Genomic DNA, 15,516 nt, shown 5'->3' with positions numbered 1-15,516 from the left:
TCCACCCAGATGCCCGGTGCTGTCTTTGGCCAGGATAGAAAAAGGTTGATCTCTTTCAATCTCCCAGAAAGGTGGGAGTCTGAGCCCCCACTGCAGGTGAAGCTAAGGAGGGGTCTCCGCTGGCCACATGCGGCTCTAAAGTAGTCTTGCTTCCAATCCAGAGAAACAAAACAGCCTAACCCTGGAATGCAGCTTTGCAGCAGATGAAAGGCATGGTTGGTTGGCAAGAGGCATGGTGACTGGGGCCCAAGGAAGGCCAGCAAGCCACCTGCCATCTCTGCATCCACAGGGGTGCACCCTAGAGAGAACAGGGAAGGCTGTGAGGGGCAGGTCACATCTGTTCTCAGGCTGGTATGGAGAGCTTCTCACAGTGGTTTTCACATCTCAGGGTGGTACAGCATGGCTGATACTTATCGGAGGATTCCAGGCCAATACAGTGCAATTTGGTGGGTTTCTGGATGTTTGAAAGAGCCTCTTTGAAAGCATAGGTATCCTAGGAGAGAAGGTTCTAGAAGCATATGGTGGGGGCGGGGGGGGATGGTGGTGATGGTGTCTATCCTGAGCTGTGTTTGGCCAATAATTTGGGACAGTCAGGATCATAGATACATAGCTGTGAGAGTGTTGAACTGAGAGGAAAAGAATCAAGATCTGATAGGCTTTCGCAAAAGACTAGAGGTGAAGAGGTATAATGAACAAGGGCAACTTGTAGGATGTAAAGTCCTATACTTTGATTTATTTTAACCTTGCATCCTGAAACCTATATTAGTTTCAGTTTGTTTTTTTCAGTTCTTTTGGATTGTATACATAGACAATCATGTCATCTGTGAACAAACACAGTTTTATTTCTTCACTTCCAATCAGCATACCTTTTATTACCTTTTCTTGTCTTATTGCATTAGCTAGGACTTCCAATATATTTTGGAAAGGTGTGGTGAGAGGCAACATCCTTGCCTTGTTCCTGATCTTTATGGAAATCTTCTAGTTTCTCATCATTAAGTACTAGGTTAGCTGTAGGGTTTTGTTTTTTTTTTTTTAATGTTTATTTTTGAGAGAGGCAGAGAGAGCACAAGCAGGGGAGGGGCAGAGAGAGAGGGAGACACAGAATCTGAAACAGGCTCCAGGCTCTGAGCTGTCAGTACAGAGCCCAACGTGGGGCTCCAACTGACAAACTGTGAGATCATAACCTGAGCTGAAGTCAGACGCTTAACTGACTGAGCCACCCAGGTGCCCCAGCTGCAGGTTTTTTTGTAAATGTTCTTTATCAGGTTGAGGAAACTCTCCACTATTGCTGAGTTGTTCCTGTTTTTTTGTTTTGTTTTGTTTTGTTTTAAATCATGAATGGGTGTTGGATTTTGTCAAATTCTTTTCCTGCATCTCTTTATATGATTATGTGGTTTTTCTCCTTTAACCTATTGATGTAATAGATTACATTAACTGCTTTCTTTTTCTTTTTTAAATGTTTATTTTTGAGAGGTGGGGAGGACAGAGGATCTGAAGCTGGCTCTGCGCTGACATCAGTGAGCCTGATGTGGGGCTCAAACTCACGAGCTGCGAGATCATGACCTGAACCAAAGTCAGACGCTCAACTGACTGGGGCACCCAGGTGCCCCAACTGATTTTCTAATGTTGAACGTGCTTGCACACTTGGGATAAATCCCACTAGGTTGTAGTGTATACTTCTTTTTATACACTGTTGGATTTGACTTGCTAATATTTTGTTTGGGGTCCACCTGGATTTAAAAGAGAAAAATCAATTGCACAACTTATAGGATGGGGGAAGATCTAATCTGACTACAGTTCATGAGGAGAAGATCAGGAGTGATTGTAAATGCCACCTTATGAGGAGGTGGCTAAAGAATGCCATCTTGGGATGAATGAATACAAAGGGTGTCTAGGCTGGGGAGAAAAGGCCTCTCTCTCTGTGGTCAGACTATATCTGGAATTGAGTGTTCCAATCTGGCAGCCCCACAGAGAAAGACAATGCTGGGCTGGACCTGCTCCAGAGAAGGGCTGCCTCACCCTCTAGCGTCCTTACTCTCGGCTCCCTGCCTATGGACAGCTGGCCCCAGCCTGGCTCCCCGACTCCTCACCCTTCTTTCCCCACCCTCACCCCTGTCTGCTCACCATCTCCAGGCCCCCAAGATGGCCTGACTTTACTCACCACTTCCGCCCAAACTTCCGTTTCAGTGCAAGTTCCGTTGGGGCTTCTCACTTGCTAAACGGGCTCTAGCCCTGGCACTCAGGGAGCTGGGTTTTATTCTTGGCATGGCTTCTCATTTATCACTCTCTAAAATTATCTTATTTGCTTCCCTATTTATTATCTGCCTCCTCCTTCTGGAATGCAAGCTCAATGAGGACAGGGAGTTTGCCATTGTTACATTCTGGCTCCTAGCGCGAGCCCAGCACAGAGCAGATGCTCAAGAAATGTTTGTTGAATGAATAAATGCATGATCTAGGGTGGGGGTGGGGGGTTGCTGCTCCCTCTGGGCCTCAGGTTCTCCATCTGTAAAATGAGGAAGCTGGACTCCTTGATCTCTTGGGTCCTTGCACCAAGGTTCTTAAATTCCTGAACAACCTCTTCCGTGGGAAGAGGTTTCATAGAGCCCCCCCTGCAGGCCCTTAGCTGCCACATCTCGGGAACAGACTGGGGTGGAGACCAGAGTCTAATCTCTGGCTGGTGGAAGGAAGATTTAAGCTGTCACGTTGGCCCCGTTTACTCCAGGTTGTAGCTGGAAGAGCCACGTGGAGATGGGCCAGCATGACACCCAACCCATGCTATGGGGCATTGTTGTGATTGTCCCTGCCAGGAAGCCATCGTGCACACATCCCAGGAAACCTTTCATTCCTCCACCGGTGTCCACTGCAAATAGCACAGCTTGTCCTGTCTACTCTAGACATATCGAAAGGGTGGGCACACTGCCCCATGTGAGGGGCTCTCCAGGGTTGCAGGGTGAAGTCCAGACACCCAGGCCTGCTATAGCCAGCCAGCTGCCCAACCCACCTTCCCCCAATCCCTGAATAGATTCTGTGTCCCACAAAGACTGACACAAATGCATCTCCCTATGTCCTGCTTCTGTCTTTGTTCTGGCTGCTCCCTCTCCCTGGAGTACTATTCCCCTCCATTCCTCTGTGTTTATAACTTAAGCATCCTTTGAGGCCCAACTGAAAAGCCACATCTTTCCTTCTCTGACCTGGAAGTAGCCATTCATTCACCTGAACTTCCATAGCACGACGACCTCCCCTGTTTAGAGTAAGCATTGATTTCTCATGTCATAGTTATATGTCCCCATGTCCCCTTTCCCCTAACTACTAGCTCTCAGAAAGCAAGATGCCCAACTGGTGCATCTTCAAGTCCTGTTCGGGGCTAGCTTAGCTTCTGGCTTATTAACAGGATGGATGGATGGATAAATAAATGAACAAATGGATGAAACAATGAAACATATCGGAATCCATTTTAACCATGGAAAGGTCTGCATCCAGGTTTTCATCCGCTCATTCTTTCAGCAAACATGTACTGAGTGCCTACTCTGTGCCCAATCCTGGGACTGGGCATGGTGACCTAGACAGACAGTTCCTGTCCTCTTGGCATTTCAGTCTAGACAAATAAATTAGGCAAGTTACTTGTTTAAGTAATTACCAATTATGACATATGATGTCAAGGAAAATACAGAGGACTGTGATAGAGAGTAGAGAAGGAGAAAGCCACTTGGAGAAGAGACATTTGAGCCTAGACTGGGGTGGGGGTGGGAGGGGGGATAAGATGGAAGAGCCATGTGAAGAGGGAGGGGAGCACAGGGCCAGGTAAAACCCAAAGGCAAGCATAAGCCCAGTGGTCCAGGAGCTGGAAGGAGGCCAGTGGGACTGGGGCAGAGGGAGCAGGGAGGAATCAGGAGACAGGGTGGAGAGGGAGACAGGGGCTGGATCCCCAGGGCCTTGTAGGCCACCATAAGGCATTTAGGTCTTGTTCTAAGCACAACAGGAAGTTGCTGGAGAAATTTAAGCAGGAGAAACAACATGATTAGTTTCTTATTCTTAACAGATCACTAACTGCTCTATGGAGCAGGTTTGCAGGGGGGCAGGGCAAAAGCAGTTATCAGGAAACAGGTTATTGTGAGAGCTTATTGTGATATGGTCTAAGGGGAAAAGGTGGAGGATGTGTATATTTTGGAGATGGTATTAATGGAACCTTGGATGGGCTGGACGTAGAAGGCGAGGAAAAAAAGAGCATTCAAAGAGGCACCCTGATATTTGACTGGAGGAACCAGATGGATGGATAGATGTTTTCTGGGTTGGGGAAGCCTGCGGGTTGGAACAGTTGAGGAAGGCAAATGTTTCATTCCAGATATCATAGGTTGGGATGCCTGTTAGCTATCCACACAAGAGTGGTTCAGTAGGCAGTTGGATATATCAGTCTGGAGTTCAAAGGAGATGTTACAATATTCCTGTGACACAATTTACAGTCCTAAGAATGATGCCATCCAGACCCAGACTGGGCCCTGAGAAGCTTTAGAGATTGAAGAGAGGAAGAGGAACAAGCAAAGAAATTGAGAAGGAGCAGCCAGAGAGGTAGGAGGGAAGCCGTGGCTATGCTCTCATGGAGGCTGAGCGAGTAGAGGCTTTCCAGAAGGGGGCTGCAGCCAACTGGGTTGAATGCTTCTGAGAGGTTGAGGGAGGTGAAGACAGAAAAGTGTTCAGCAGACTTGGCAGCAGAGAGGGTGCTAGTGACTTGACAAAAGCCATTTCAGTTGAGTGGGGGAAATGGAAGCCAGGTTGGAATGGGTTAGAGAGCAAACAAAAGGTAAGGAAGTAAAGACAGCTGGTGTAGACACTTTCTAAGAAGCTTCTCCATGAAAGGAAATAGAAAAATAGGGCAACGGATGAAGGGGCATGAGACCGGGAGAGCTTTTGTCACCATTGCCATTATTTTCAAGATGGGAGATCCTGGTCATAGCCAGGAGGAGGTTCACAGTGGTAGAGAGAAGATAGCTAGAGAATGAGGTCCTTGGGAAGGCAAGAGGGGTCGGGGCTGAGCCCATGTGGAAGGCCTCGCCTTTGGTGATTCTTCTTCCAGTTTTGCGGGATGGTGAAGGCAAGGGGCGGGGCATGAAGATGGTTTTGTTGGTTAGATAGGGTGCGATGCTATGTTCTCATCGAAGACTGAGGCAAAGTCACCAGCTGAGAGCATCACGGGGAGGGGGGTGGTGGATTAGAGGAAAGAAGAGAAGGCATGGAATAGTTTTCTCAAAAAGTGGAAAAGCAAGGGGCACCCGGGTGGCCCAGTCGGGTAAGCAGCCAACTTCAGCTCAGGTCACGATTTCACAGCTCATGAGTTCGAGTCCTGTGTCAGGCTCTGTGCTGATAGCTCAGAGCCTGGAGCCTGCTTCAGATTCCGTGTCTCCCTCTTTCTTTACCCCTCCCCACTCACTGTCTCTCTCAAAAATAAACATTAAAAAATTTTTTTTTCACTATTACTTACGTGGGCATTTATTTTTTTTCAATATATGAAATGTATTGTTAAATTGGTTTCCATACAACACGCAGTGCTCATCCCAAAAGGTGCCCTCCTCAATACCCATCACCCACCCTCAAAAAAATTTTTTTAAGTGGAAAAGTGAGGTGAAACCATCAGAGAAACCTGCACTCCCCAGGGCAGAAGTGAGGATAAAGGTAGAGTTTGTAACCACAAAGTCACCTGTGAACCCAGCCAGGCCTGGTCTTTGCTCTGGCAACGTCCGGCTGCCCAGGGCCTGATTCAGAAACACAGCTGGGAGAGGGGGGCTGGGGTTTCCCCAGGTGAGTGGAATGGAAGGAGAGAGAAGGCAAGAGTCGAAGGTATTTTCGAGGAGGGTTTATAAGGATGGCTCTTGTCATTGAGACAACACGTAGGGAGGTGAGGTCAGAGGGCTCTGTCGGAGAGGGAGAAAATGCAGAGAAAAGGCGTGAGGGCAGGAAGCAGCCCAAGGATCACAGTGACAAGGGGCACTTGCACCTGAGGGTGAACCGAGGAAGGAGGTGGGGGGAGGGGATATCAGAGGAGATGTGGTCTCTGGTCATGATTTAGGTACAGGGTGTGTTTACAGGAGAAAGGGGCAAAGGTGGAGGGCTCCTCGAATTCATTCATTCATTCATTCACTCGCTCATTCATTCACTGACTCATTCAATAACCTTTTTGCTCCGTATTAGGCACTTTGGTGGTCCAAAGAAGCAATCCATTCAGCCAGGGTGCCCAGGGAGGTTGAGTCTAGAAAGACAAATTAAAGTTCTCTGGGGTGACAAAAAGAAGCGGTGTTCCAGGAGGCAAGCAGACCATAAGCAAAGGTGTGGGGGTGGGTGTGAAACAGCTTGGCCCATTTGTGAGGACGGTCGTAGCATGGCCAGAGGATGGGCGCGTGTGGGGCAGGAGGAGGGGGTCAGGTAGGGACTGGATCGTGGCAAGCCTGGGGAGCCAGGTGGAAGGGTGTGGACACACTACTAAGCAGTGAGAAGCCACTGAAGGAGGAGGCGGGTTTGATCGGATTTGTGGCTTTGGCAGTTTGGATGGTGGATTGCAGGGGAGCCCAGTGGGGAGTAGGGAGGCAGGTGGGGGGTTTGGATGGAGCAGGTGAGGGGTGATGAAGCCTGGAGGATGGAGAGCCTCGTGGGTGCTGGGCCTGGGAACGGAGCAGGTATACACCAACCAAAACTGTGCCTCAACTGGCCTAGCCAGGGAGGGCACTTTCCCTCTCACATACCAAGACATCCAGATGTGAAGGGGCTCCAGGGCTGGTGAAGAGGGCAGGAGAGAAATTTAGGGTGAAGTGCAGATTTTGAAGGGAGAGACAAGGAGTCCGTCTGGGGCCGCTGGGATCAGCCGGAGGAGGTGCCAGGCTGGCTGTGCCATCTGTGGGTCTGGAGCCCAGGGTTGAGCCCAGGCGAGCGAAGAGAGGCGGGGACTGGGTGGCAGTCGTTAAACAGACCTGTACCAATGTGCCAGGCACCAGAATCAGTGGTGACCCCAAACCCCAGGCTGTGAGGAGTCTGGTGGGGGAGACGGATACCACCAGGCAATCACATAGGCAGGGCATGAATTACCATTTATCTTAGAGCTTTGAAGGCTCTGGCTGCACAAAGCTCTGACCTGACCGGTCTGGGGCCACTGGGGAAGTGGGAACAGATGCGGCAAAGCCATAGTGACCATGGAAAGGAGGTGGGTGGCGGCTACCCCCCCGGGGCAGGGATGGACACAACGAGGAGGGGTCCGTGCTGTCAAAAGGAAAACGGGGCTACAGACCAGGCCCTGGAGAAGCAGTATTTTCCAGGAGTGGGAAGGAGGAGTTCACAAAGCTAAGGTGGAGACAGTGGCCAGAGGGACAGGACAGGCCCTCCTCTCAGGAAGAAAGGCAGTGGCAGTGTGAGGTGCCTGAGGGGGACCAGGAGGGCCAGCTGAGGAGACACCACTGGGTCTGTCCTCTGGGGGCCTCCAGGGACTCCAGTGAGTGTAGTTTCCACGAATGCTGGGGCGGAGCCAGACTGTCTCTGGTTCTCTGTCGTCCCGCTTGGGCCCCTGTGAAGGGCAGAGTGGACAGCATCAGGCCAGAGGACTGTTGCCGGGCGTGGCCTGTGAACTGGGAGGGAGCCCAGCAGCCATGGGGTCTCTCTCCAGGGCCATCCGGCAGGTCAGTGTCTTCTGTGTGGGCGTGTCTGTAGGGCAGCGACGGGCTGAAGGCGGGAAGGTGTGTAGCTAATGGTAGAGTATGACTGTGGGGTGTGTGCGCGTGTGTGTGTGCCCATGTGTGTGCTCACACACGCGCTCCCATGCACACGATGGGGCCGATGAGCAGCTGAGGGACGGGGTCAGCAGGGATGAGCAGAGTCATCCCCGTGGAAACACGACTCCCTGGGTGATGGTAGGGAGCAGCTGGGCAGCCAGGCCCGGGGGCGTGGCTGGCTCTGCCCAATGGCTCTGGCCTCTCCCTGGGCCGCCCTCCCCATCTGTTGACCAAGCCTGAGGAAGTGCGCCGGCCAGAGCAGGGGCACTGCAGAGGCATCTGCACCCTCTGAAAAAGAGCTGCCCTCCAGTGTAGCTCTGGATGTCTCTGGGGGGGTCCGTCCAAGCCCTCTGGGTGGAGACGTGGCTCTGGGGTGTCTATCTGTGCAGACCTTGCATGGTTTGTGTGACCGGACCGCAGAGGTCTCCCTGGGCCTGCCTTTGGATGTGGGTCATTCCCCAGGGCCGTTTTGATAAGTGACCTACCACCTCCCTTCCACAGGGAAGGCTGGGCAGGAGCGAGGCTGCCAGGAGAGGCCAAAGGACAGTCCACACAGTTTCCACAGGCCTCTAAGGCTCCGGATGGGTGCCCCTTCATCCACCCGGTCCGTACAGGGACCACCAGCCAAAAACCGTCTCTGGGAGCGCTAGCCCTGCCCCCACCATTGAAACTGTCCTTGACTTTGTCCCCATAACCTTTCCTTTGTACCCTCCTCGTCCACGTTAGTATCTGCAGGCTCTCCTGATGTGGCCCCACGCACACACCTTGCATCTTCCTGTTCCAGCTCCCCTGCTTGCCCGTGGGTTAGATCCCACAGGTTCCATCGGAGGGGGCTGTCGGAACCCTCTGTGGAGCCGGGATCCCTTCCTGCTTCCCTCTCCCAGCCCGACATCATGCTTCCCCAAACCTCAGGACAAGGTAGTCCACACCCTACATCTTTCTCTCCCCTTCCCTCCAGGCCAGGAATGGCAAATACAGGCAGATTCACTACATTCTCCTTTCTCATGCCCTGGCAGACATCACTAATCAATCATGGCAGTCTTTTTGCACCAAGTCTGGCCGCAACCTCGATGGTATCTGCCCGCATCTCCAGGCAGCCAATAGCAGCTGATCCAGGTCAGCCCTCAAGATGAAATTCATTTGCCCTTCCTGCTTTAGGCTCCTCCCAAACAGGCCCTTCATCTTGGTGCATCCTCTGGGCCCACCTGCACATTCACATCTGACTCCTTGCCACCTCCCTACACAATAGAGGCCACTCTTAAGTATGGCCAGCTGTGGTTCTCTCTGTCCCCATAGGCTGAAGCCACCCAGTTCCGGAGCGTGGACCCAGGAAGTGGTTGAGGGCACTGGGGCATTGGCCCCAAGTCCTCAAGACCGAAGAGGTTGGTCTGCTGTCAGTCCCGAGGGCAGCCAACCCCCTGCTGGGGAGAGTGTGGTGCAGGGCTGGGGGTGATGCGCTTACGTCCAGCACCTGTGCGGCAGCAGCACCCAGGCCTTGCAGGTGCATCTCCCAGTCCCGACAAGGCTTGCACGCCGACCTCTCCGGCCTGGCCTCCGGGGCAGGCAGGAGGTGAGTAGCGGACAGCAGGCCCAGGGCGGGGTAGCCGCCCAATTCCCCGGGGGGCTGCGCACAGCAGCTTTCCTGGCTACCTGCCACCCTCCTGGCCGCTGAGCCCAGGATGCGAGGATGGCCAGCTCATCTCTGCCCACTCTGGTGCCTCTGGGCCCTGAGAGCCTGCGCCCCTTCACCCGGGAGTCCCTGGCAGCCATAGAACGCCGGGCAGTGGAGGAGGAGGCCCGGCAGCAGCGGAACAAGCAGATGGAGATTGAGGAGCCTGAAAGGAAGCCACGCAGCGACCTGGAGGCTGGCAAGAGCCTGCCCCTTATTTATGGGGACCCCCCACCAGAGGTCATCGGCATCCCCCTGGAGGACCTGGACCCCTACTACAGCGACAAGAAGGTCTGGGCCTAGGAGGGTTCCCTCTACCCGTCTGTCCATCATCCGTCTGTCTGCCTGTCCGTACAGCTCACAGCTCTCTCTCTGCCTCAGACCTTCATCGTGCTTAACAAGGGCAAGGCCATCTTTCGCTTCTCCGCTACACCAGCTCTCTACATGCTGAGCCCTTTCAGCATCATCAGACGTGGTGCCATCAAGGTGCTCATTCACTCATATCCTGCCCAAATGGAGCGAGAGCAGGGGCACGAAGGGGTTGGGGACGGGCAAAGCCAGGTGCTGTGGGTGAGGAGGCTCTCCGTCCACCTCCCCTCCCCACCTGCTCCCTCACTTTCCTTGACCCTCCCCCTGACGCTGTTCAGCATGTTCATCATGATCACCATCCTGACCAACTGTGTATTCATGACCATGAGTGACCCGCCTTCCTGGTCCAAGCATGTGGAGTAAGTCTTCCCCTTCTCGGAGCACCCCCCTCCCCCCGCCAACCCCAGGCCTGGGACACAGCTCACCCCGGGGGGCTGTACTTTGAGGATACTGCTCTTGTCTTCCAGGAGGACACACACTCTATAACTGTCACCCCATCAACACCGTAAGCCCTCGGTGTGGTGCACATTGTCCCTCTCACCAATATCCTCAACCCCCTGGGTGGCATATTTCACTTTTGTGACCTCCCCCCTGGGAGGTCTGTCGTTGCCACACCTGCCCCTGCCTGCCCTCTCCCCACCAGGTACACATTCACAGGGATCTATACCTTTGAGTCCCTCATCAAGATGCTGGCCCGAGGCTTCTGCATTGACGACTTCACATTCCTCCGGGACCCCTGGAACTGGCTGGACTTCAGTGTCATCATGATGGCGTGAGCGGGGCCCAAAGGGTGCCCCAAGGCTGAGGAGGGGGAGGGGAGGGGGCCAGGCTTCAAAGAGGGCAGCTGAGTGGGCTGACCCTTTGGGAGGGGTGAACCGTGGGGATCACAGGCAAGTGTGCAGTGAGCTGTCCAATTCCAGGAGCGGCCATTTCTGGAGTCTGGCTTGGAGGCTCTCCCAGCGCATGTGCAAACACACATGGCAGCCCTGGACCCCAGTCCCACAGGCCCTCCAACACTGGGACAGCTGGGCTATGCCCAGCAAAGTTCCTGCACTGTCTTTCCCAGCTCTCGGGCCCCAACAGGAACCTTGGGGTGTCTGACCTGGCCTTTCCCCCAACCCCTGTGGTAACCCAACCCCAAGGATTCCATGGGAATCCTCATTCTGGGCCTGCAGAAGCTGCGATTTCTGCCCTAACACCCACTTCTGACTCTGACACAGCCTTCACCTCATCCCCCCTGCCCAGGTACCTGACAGAGTTTGTGGACTTGGGCAATATCTCAGCCCTGAGAACCTTCCGGGTGCTGCGGGCCCTGAAAACCATCACAGTCATCCCAGGTACTGGAGAGCTGGGGGACCCCCTGCCTGGGCCAGCAGGCCTCGCCCCATGCCCAGGCCTGGAACCTGACACACAACTCCAGGAGGCTGACCTAGGGTCATAACACTCTCACACCAAAACCTGGATACACAGGGAGGCCGCCACTGCCAGGGAAGAGAAGGGGCCAGAGGCTGGAAGATGGGCACTTGAGAGGAAGCCCAGCACAGACTCTGAGCCAGACTGCCTGAGCTCAAGTCTCACTAGCTAACTTGGGCTTTACGCAAGTGGTTTCACCTGTCTATGCCTCAGTTTCCTCCCCTGTAAAATATGGATAATAATGGCACCACTCATTGGGTTGTTAGGAGGGTTACATGGGCATGTTCTCCCCTAGTCCAACCCCCTCAAACTGTGGCTGAGGAAGGTGAGACCCTGAGAGACCCTCGGAGGGGAAGTGCCTACCAAAGGCCATACTGTTCGCTGGCCACCGAGGGAAGCCACCGTGCCTTTCCTCGACGCCAGCTTCCAGCATCCTCAGAGCTCAGAGTGTTTTGATAAGAGGGCGGTTGAGCACCTGTTTTCCCAACAGGCTAAGATAAGGAAATGAACTAATATGGAAGCGAGAGACACTCTGATTAGGCCCAAAGAAGTTATGGCTCTTCTATAAATGATGGGAATCTGTCCCTGGAATTCTGTAAGATGTTTTATGCCTTTGCCCAAAGAGGCAGGTTTGGCGATGTTATTATTATTATATATAGATATTATTATATATAGATATATATTATATCTATATTATATATAGATAGTATTATCTCCAACTCAGTCTAGAGCTTCTCAGAGTGAATCCTGCTGTTCCTTAGATGTTAATAAGAAAAGGGGTTCTGGGGCACCTGAGTGGCTCAGTGGTGGAGGGTCCAACTTCAGCTCAGGTCATGATCTCACAGGTTGTGAGTTCGAGCCCCACATCGTTCTCTTGGCTCTCAGCACAGAGCCTGCTTCAGATCCTCTGTCTCCCTCTCTCTCTGGCCCTCCCCCACTCACTCTTGTTCACTCTCTCAAAAATAAACAAACATTTAAAAAATGAAAAAAGAAAGGGGGTTCTGTTGTCAAGTAAGTTAAGGAAACATGGTATTAAAGTTTTTGCTTGTTTCTGTAGGACTTGTCAGAGCCTTTGATGGGATAATTTACAGTGACTCTCCAAGAGCAAAATCTAGAGCTGAGCCCTTCCCAAACATGATTGAACCCCTTCTTTTAAGGGCACAGCTTGGGAGATCAGTGCTGTGTAGAACACACTTTGGGAGTGTTGACCTAGTGACATTCATGCAACTCCACCGTGTGCCCGTGTGTTACTCTACGAGTCAGGCAACAGCCTGGAAAGTCCTTATGTAAAGTGCATTCTTCTCGTGGCTGAGGCCCTGTGGCCATTCGAAGGCTCCACATCAAGGATGTGATCGGAGGAGGGTGGGGTTAATCTGGGAAGGCTTCAAGGAAGTGGTGCCCCTAGTAACTCAAGCCTTGAAGGAAAGATGCAGTAGGCAGAGGCTCCAGAGGATAGCGGAGTGAGTTATCATCCCGCCCACCCCCTTCTCTTACCCTCCTCCCTATGGTCAGGGCTGAAGACGATCGTGGGGGCCCTGATCCAGTCGGTGAAAAAGCTGTCGGATGTGATGATCCTCACCGTCTTCTGCCTGAGTGTCTTTGCCCTGGTCGGGCTGCAGCTCTTCATGGGAAACCTGCGGCACAAGTGCGTGCGCTGGCCCCCACCCTTCAACGACACCAACACCACGTGGTACGGCAACGATACGTGGTATGGTAATGAGACGTGGTATGGTAACGAGACGTGGACCGGCCACGAGAGCTGGGCCAGCAACTATACCTTTGACTGGGAGGCCTACATCAATGATGAAGGTAAGGAATGCGGGGGGGGGGGAGGGGGGGGGAGGCCGGTGGGATCTGCCCCAGCCCCTAGGGCAGCCCCTTGTGAGATAAGCAGCAGGGGAGACCTGAGCTTACCAGCTTGGGTATCCGCTGACACGTCCCTCGATCTCCCTAACCCTCAGTACCCTCCCCTGTGAAACTGAGACAACAATACCTTTCTCAAAGGGTGACCGGGACAGTAAATGACCAATTGCTCTGAAAATCCTAAAGTTTCTGCTATGAAAAGCAGCGGCCCATAGTCCCTGTTCCCTAACCTACACATTCCTTGTTTTCCTCCATAACACTATGTGCTGGCACCCTGGCAGGGTCACCACCAGGCACCCACACGCTCGCCTATTCACATGCCATACTTCACGGGCACACACGCGCAAGCCACACAGTCTCGCCAGCCACACTTAGTCTACACAATGCCTTCTAGCAAATTAGAGAAAGGTACCCCTTCTTCAATCTGGCCCCTGGATTCTAGCTCCCCCGCCCCCCCCCCCCGGCCTGCTCACCCCTCAGTCAGGGGCCCTGCGCAGGTGCGTGGTGGCCCCAGGCATGTGCATTGCATGTATGATCCTGCCGCCCCTCTGTGCCCCTGCTGTATCCCGACTGCCCGGCCACAACCACAGCAGGGCACTGAGCTGACTGCTTGCGACCGAGATCCCTATAGTGCATCTACCCAGAGACCTTAAAGGAGGGGGAGGGGCACCCAGAGAGCATCCATTTGGTGTATGTGGTCCACACAGATGTGTCCACAGGAGTGCAATGGGTGCATGTGTCCACAGTGTGTCCACGTGGGTGACATGTTTCCTTTGTGGCCTCTGACTCCCAAAGGGAACTTCTATTTCCTGGAGGGTGCCAATGACGCCCTGCTTTGTGGGAACAGCAGCGATGCTGGGTGAGTGATACTGGGGAGTGGGAAAAACTGTCCCAGGGGTGTTGGAAGATGGGAGCTGATTAGGGACAGGAACGTGGGGGTGGTGGGAATTTGAGGAAGACCCATGGACATGACTGAAACACTTCCCTGTTTGGGGGATACAGACAGAACTATAGGATTTTTTTCCCTTGGGCTCCCCCATCTGTCCCTCAGCTGGTATTCTCTTCCCTCCCTAAAGCCAGCACCCCATTTTATCCCCAGGCACTGCCCCGAGGGTTACGAGTGTATCAAGGCTGGGCGGAACCCCAACTATGGCTACACCAGCTATGACACCTTCAGCTGGGCCTTCCTGGCTCTCTTCCGCCTCATGACACAGGATTATTGGGAGAACCTCTTCCAGCTGGTACAACGGCCCCCACCCTGCCTCTCAGCCCTACGGCCACCTCTCCCATCCCTACAGTCTTCTCAGGGCTTGGCGGGACCCAGAGCAAGGCCACCTCCTCCCTGAGACTCCCCTCAGTGCCCCCACACACAGGTTCTTGGAGCCCTCTGACACTGGGGACCCACCCACATCTGAGCCACAGCCTTTTCTCCCTTTACCAGTTTTGCCTTAAGTACTGAGATCTGGGCCTGGCACAGACCCCCAGGCCTCACAGGAAGCAGTCGGGCCACTTAGAAATTCAACTCTGCTCTTACACAGTTATTTAGCTTCTACTGTTTGCATGGAAGGCAGGTTGCGTCTAGAGCAACAATGCCTTCTGGCCACTGATAATGTTTCTACCACTGACGATATTAACGATAGTAATAATGACAACTACTATTTGTTGAGCTCTTACTAGCTGCCAGGAACTGTAGAACTGTAGGATTCAAGCTGACCCCAAAGCTCATGTTCACCATTTTTTAAATCCTGGCTCTCTGATCTCAAGATGTCTATCTCAGGTCCTCAGGGATCTCTGAGCCAGGAGCCCAGGGAAGTCTGGATCCCAAGTATATATTTTGAAGCTCCCCAGAATGTGGCTTAGCCTGCCAAAGATGACCATACCCTGCCTCAAGGTCCTCAAATCGCCAGGCTCTGTGAGGGACCTGTTTACCTATCTGGGCAATGGGTATGTGGAGAGGGGTGGTGGGTGAAATCCGGCAGGGTACCATGTAACACCCCCTCTCTTCCTCCCCCCACCTCTTAGACCCTCCGAGCAGCTGGGAAGACCTACATGATCTTCTTCGTGGTCATCATTTTCCTGGGCTCCTTCTACCTCATCAATCTGATCCTGGCAGTGGTGGCCATGGCATACGCAGAGCAGAACGAGGCCACCCTGGCTGAGGATCAGGAGAAAGAAGAAGAGTTTCAGCAGATGCTGGAGAAATTCAAAAAGCAGCAGGAGGAGCTGGAGAAGGTCTGAACTCAGGGAGAGGAGGCCGAGGATCCAGGGAGCTCCCTGCCCCTCAGCCTGGGTTCTCCCGGGCAGGCGGAGGGTGAGGGAGAGGCATGGGGTAGAGGCTGCAAGGCAGGGTGAGCGCTAGGCCCCAGGCTGGGGGCTTTGGTGGGATGGGAGGTCTAGGCAGTAGAAAGAGTAGTTTGCAGCTTTGTGCCTCTGTTTCCCCATGAACAACAGGGA

The 15,516-nt window shown here is 53.3% G+C and overlaps 1 protein-coding gene and 1 long non-coding RNA gene across 4 annotated transcripts in view; one reads left to right on the top strand and one right to left on the bottom strand.

Annotated features, from left to right (window-relative positions):
- Positions 1-15,516, top strand: part of SCN4A (sodium voltage-gated channel alpha subunit 4) — a 44,190-nt gene that overhangs the window by 6,222 nt on the left and 22,452 nt on the right. For 2 of the 3 annotated variants that reach the window (XM_027047852.2, XM_027047854.2), the window contains exons 2-10: positions 9,045-9,708; positions 9,799-9,917; positions 10,056-10,145; positions 10,430-10,558; positions 11,032-11,123; positions 12,712-13,008; positions 13,858-13,921; positions 14,162-14,303; positions 15,085-15,294. In XM_027047852.2, the coding sequence (XP_026903653.1) occupies positions 9,436-9,708; positions 9,799-9,917; positions 10,056-10,145; positions 10,430-10,558; positions 11,032-11,123; positions 12,712-13,008; positions 13,858-13,921; positions 14,162-14,303; positions 15,085-15,294 (1,416 nt within the window). In that variant the 5' untranslated portion in view covers positions 9,045-9,435. Of the gene's footprint in view, positions 1-6,580; positions 8,865-9,044; positions 9,709-9,798; positions 9,918-10,055; positions 10,146-10,429; positions 10,559-11,031; positions 11,124-12,711; positions 13,009-13,857; positions 13,922-14,161; positions 14,304-15,084; positions 15,295-15,516 lie in introns of those variants that run through there. The other variant, XM_027047853.2, reaches the window with a different exon arrangement.
- Positions 2,585-12,956, bottom strand: LOC128313374 (uncharacterized). Its single transcript, XR_008293998.1, has 3 exons — positions 12,694-12,956; positions 10,454-10,587; positions 2,585-6,956 (listed from the first exon to the last, which is right to left on the bottom strand). It is a non-coding gene; the product is annotated as an uncharacterized LOC128313374 (long non-coding RNA).

This window comes from Acinonyx jubatus, chromosome E1, assembly GCF_027475565.1.
Source record: "Acinonyx jubatus isolate Ajub_Pintada_27869175 chromosome E1, VMU_Ajub_asm_v1.0, whole genome shotgun sequence".
NCBI classification, from domain to species: domain Eukaryota; kingdom Metazoa; phylum Chordata; class Mammalia; order Carnivora; family Felidae; genus Acinonyx; species Acinonyx jubatus.
Note: the sequence above shows the minus strand (reverse complement) of the source record. Positions and strands in the feature narration are given on the sequence as shown.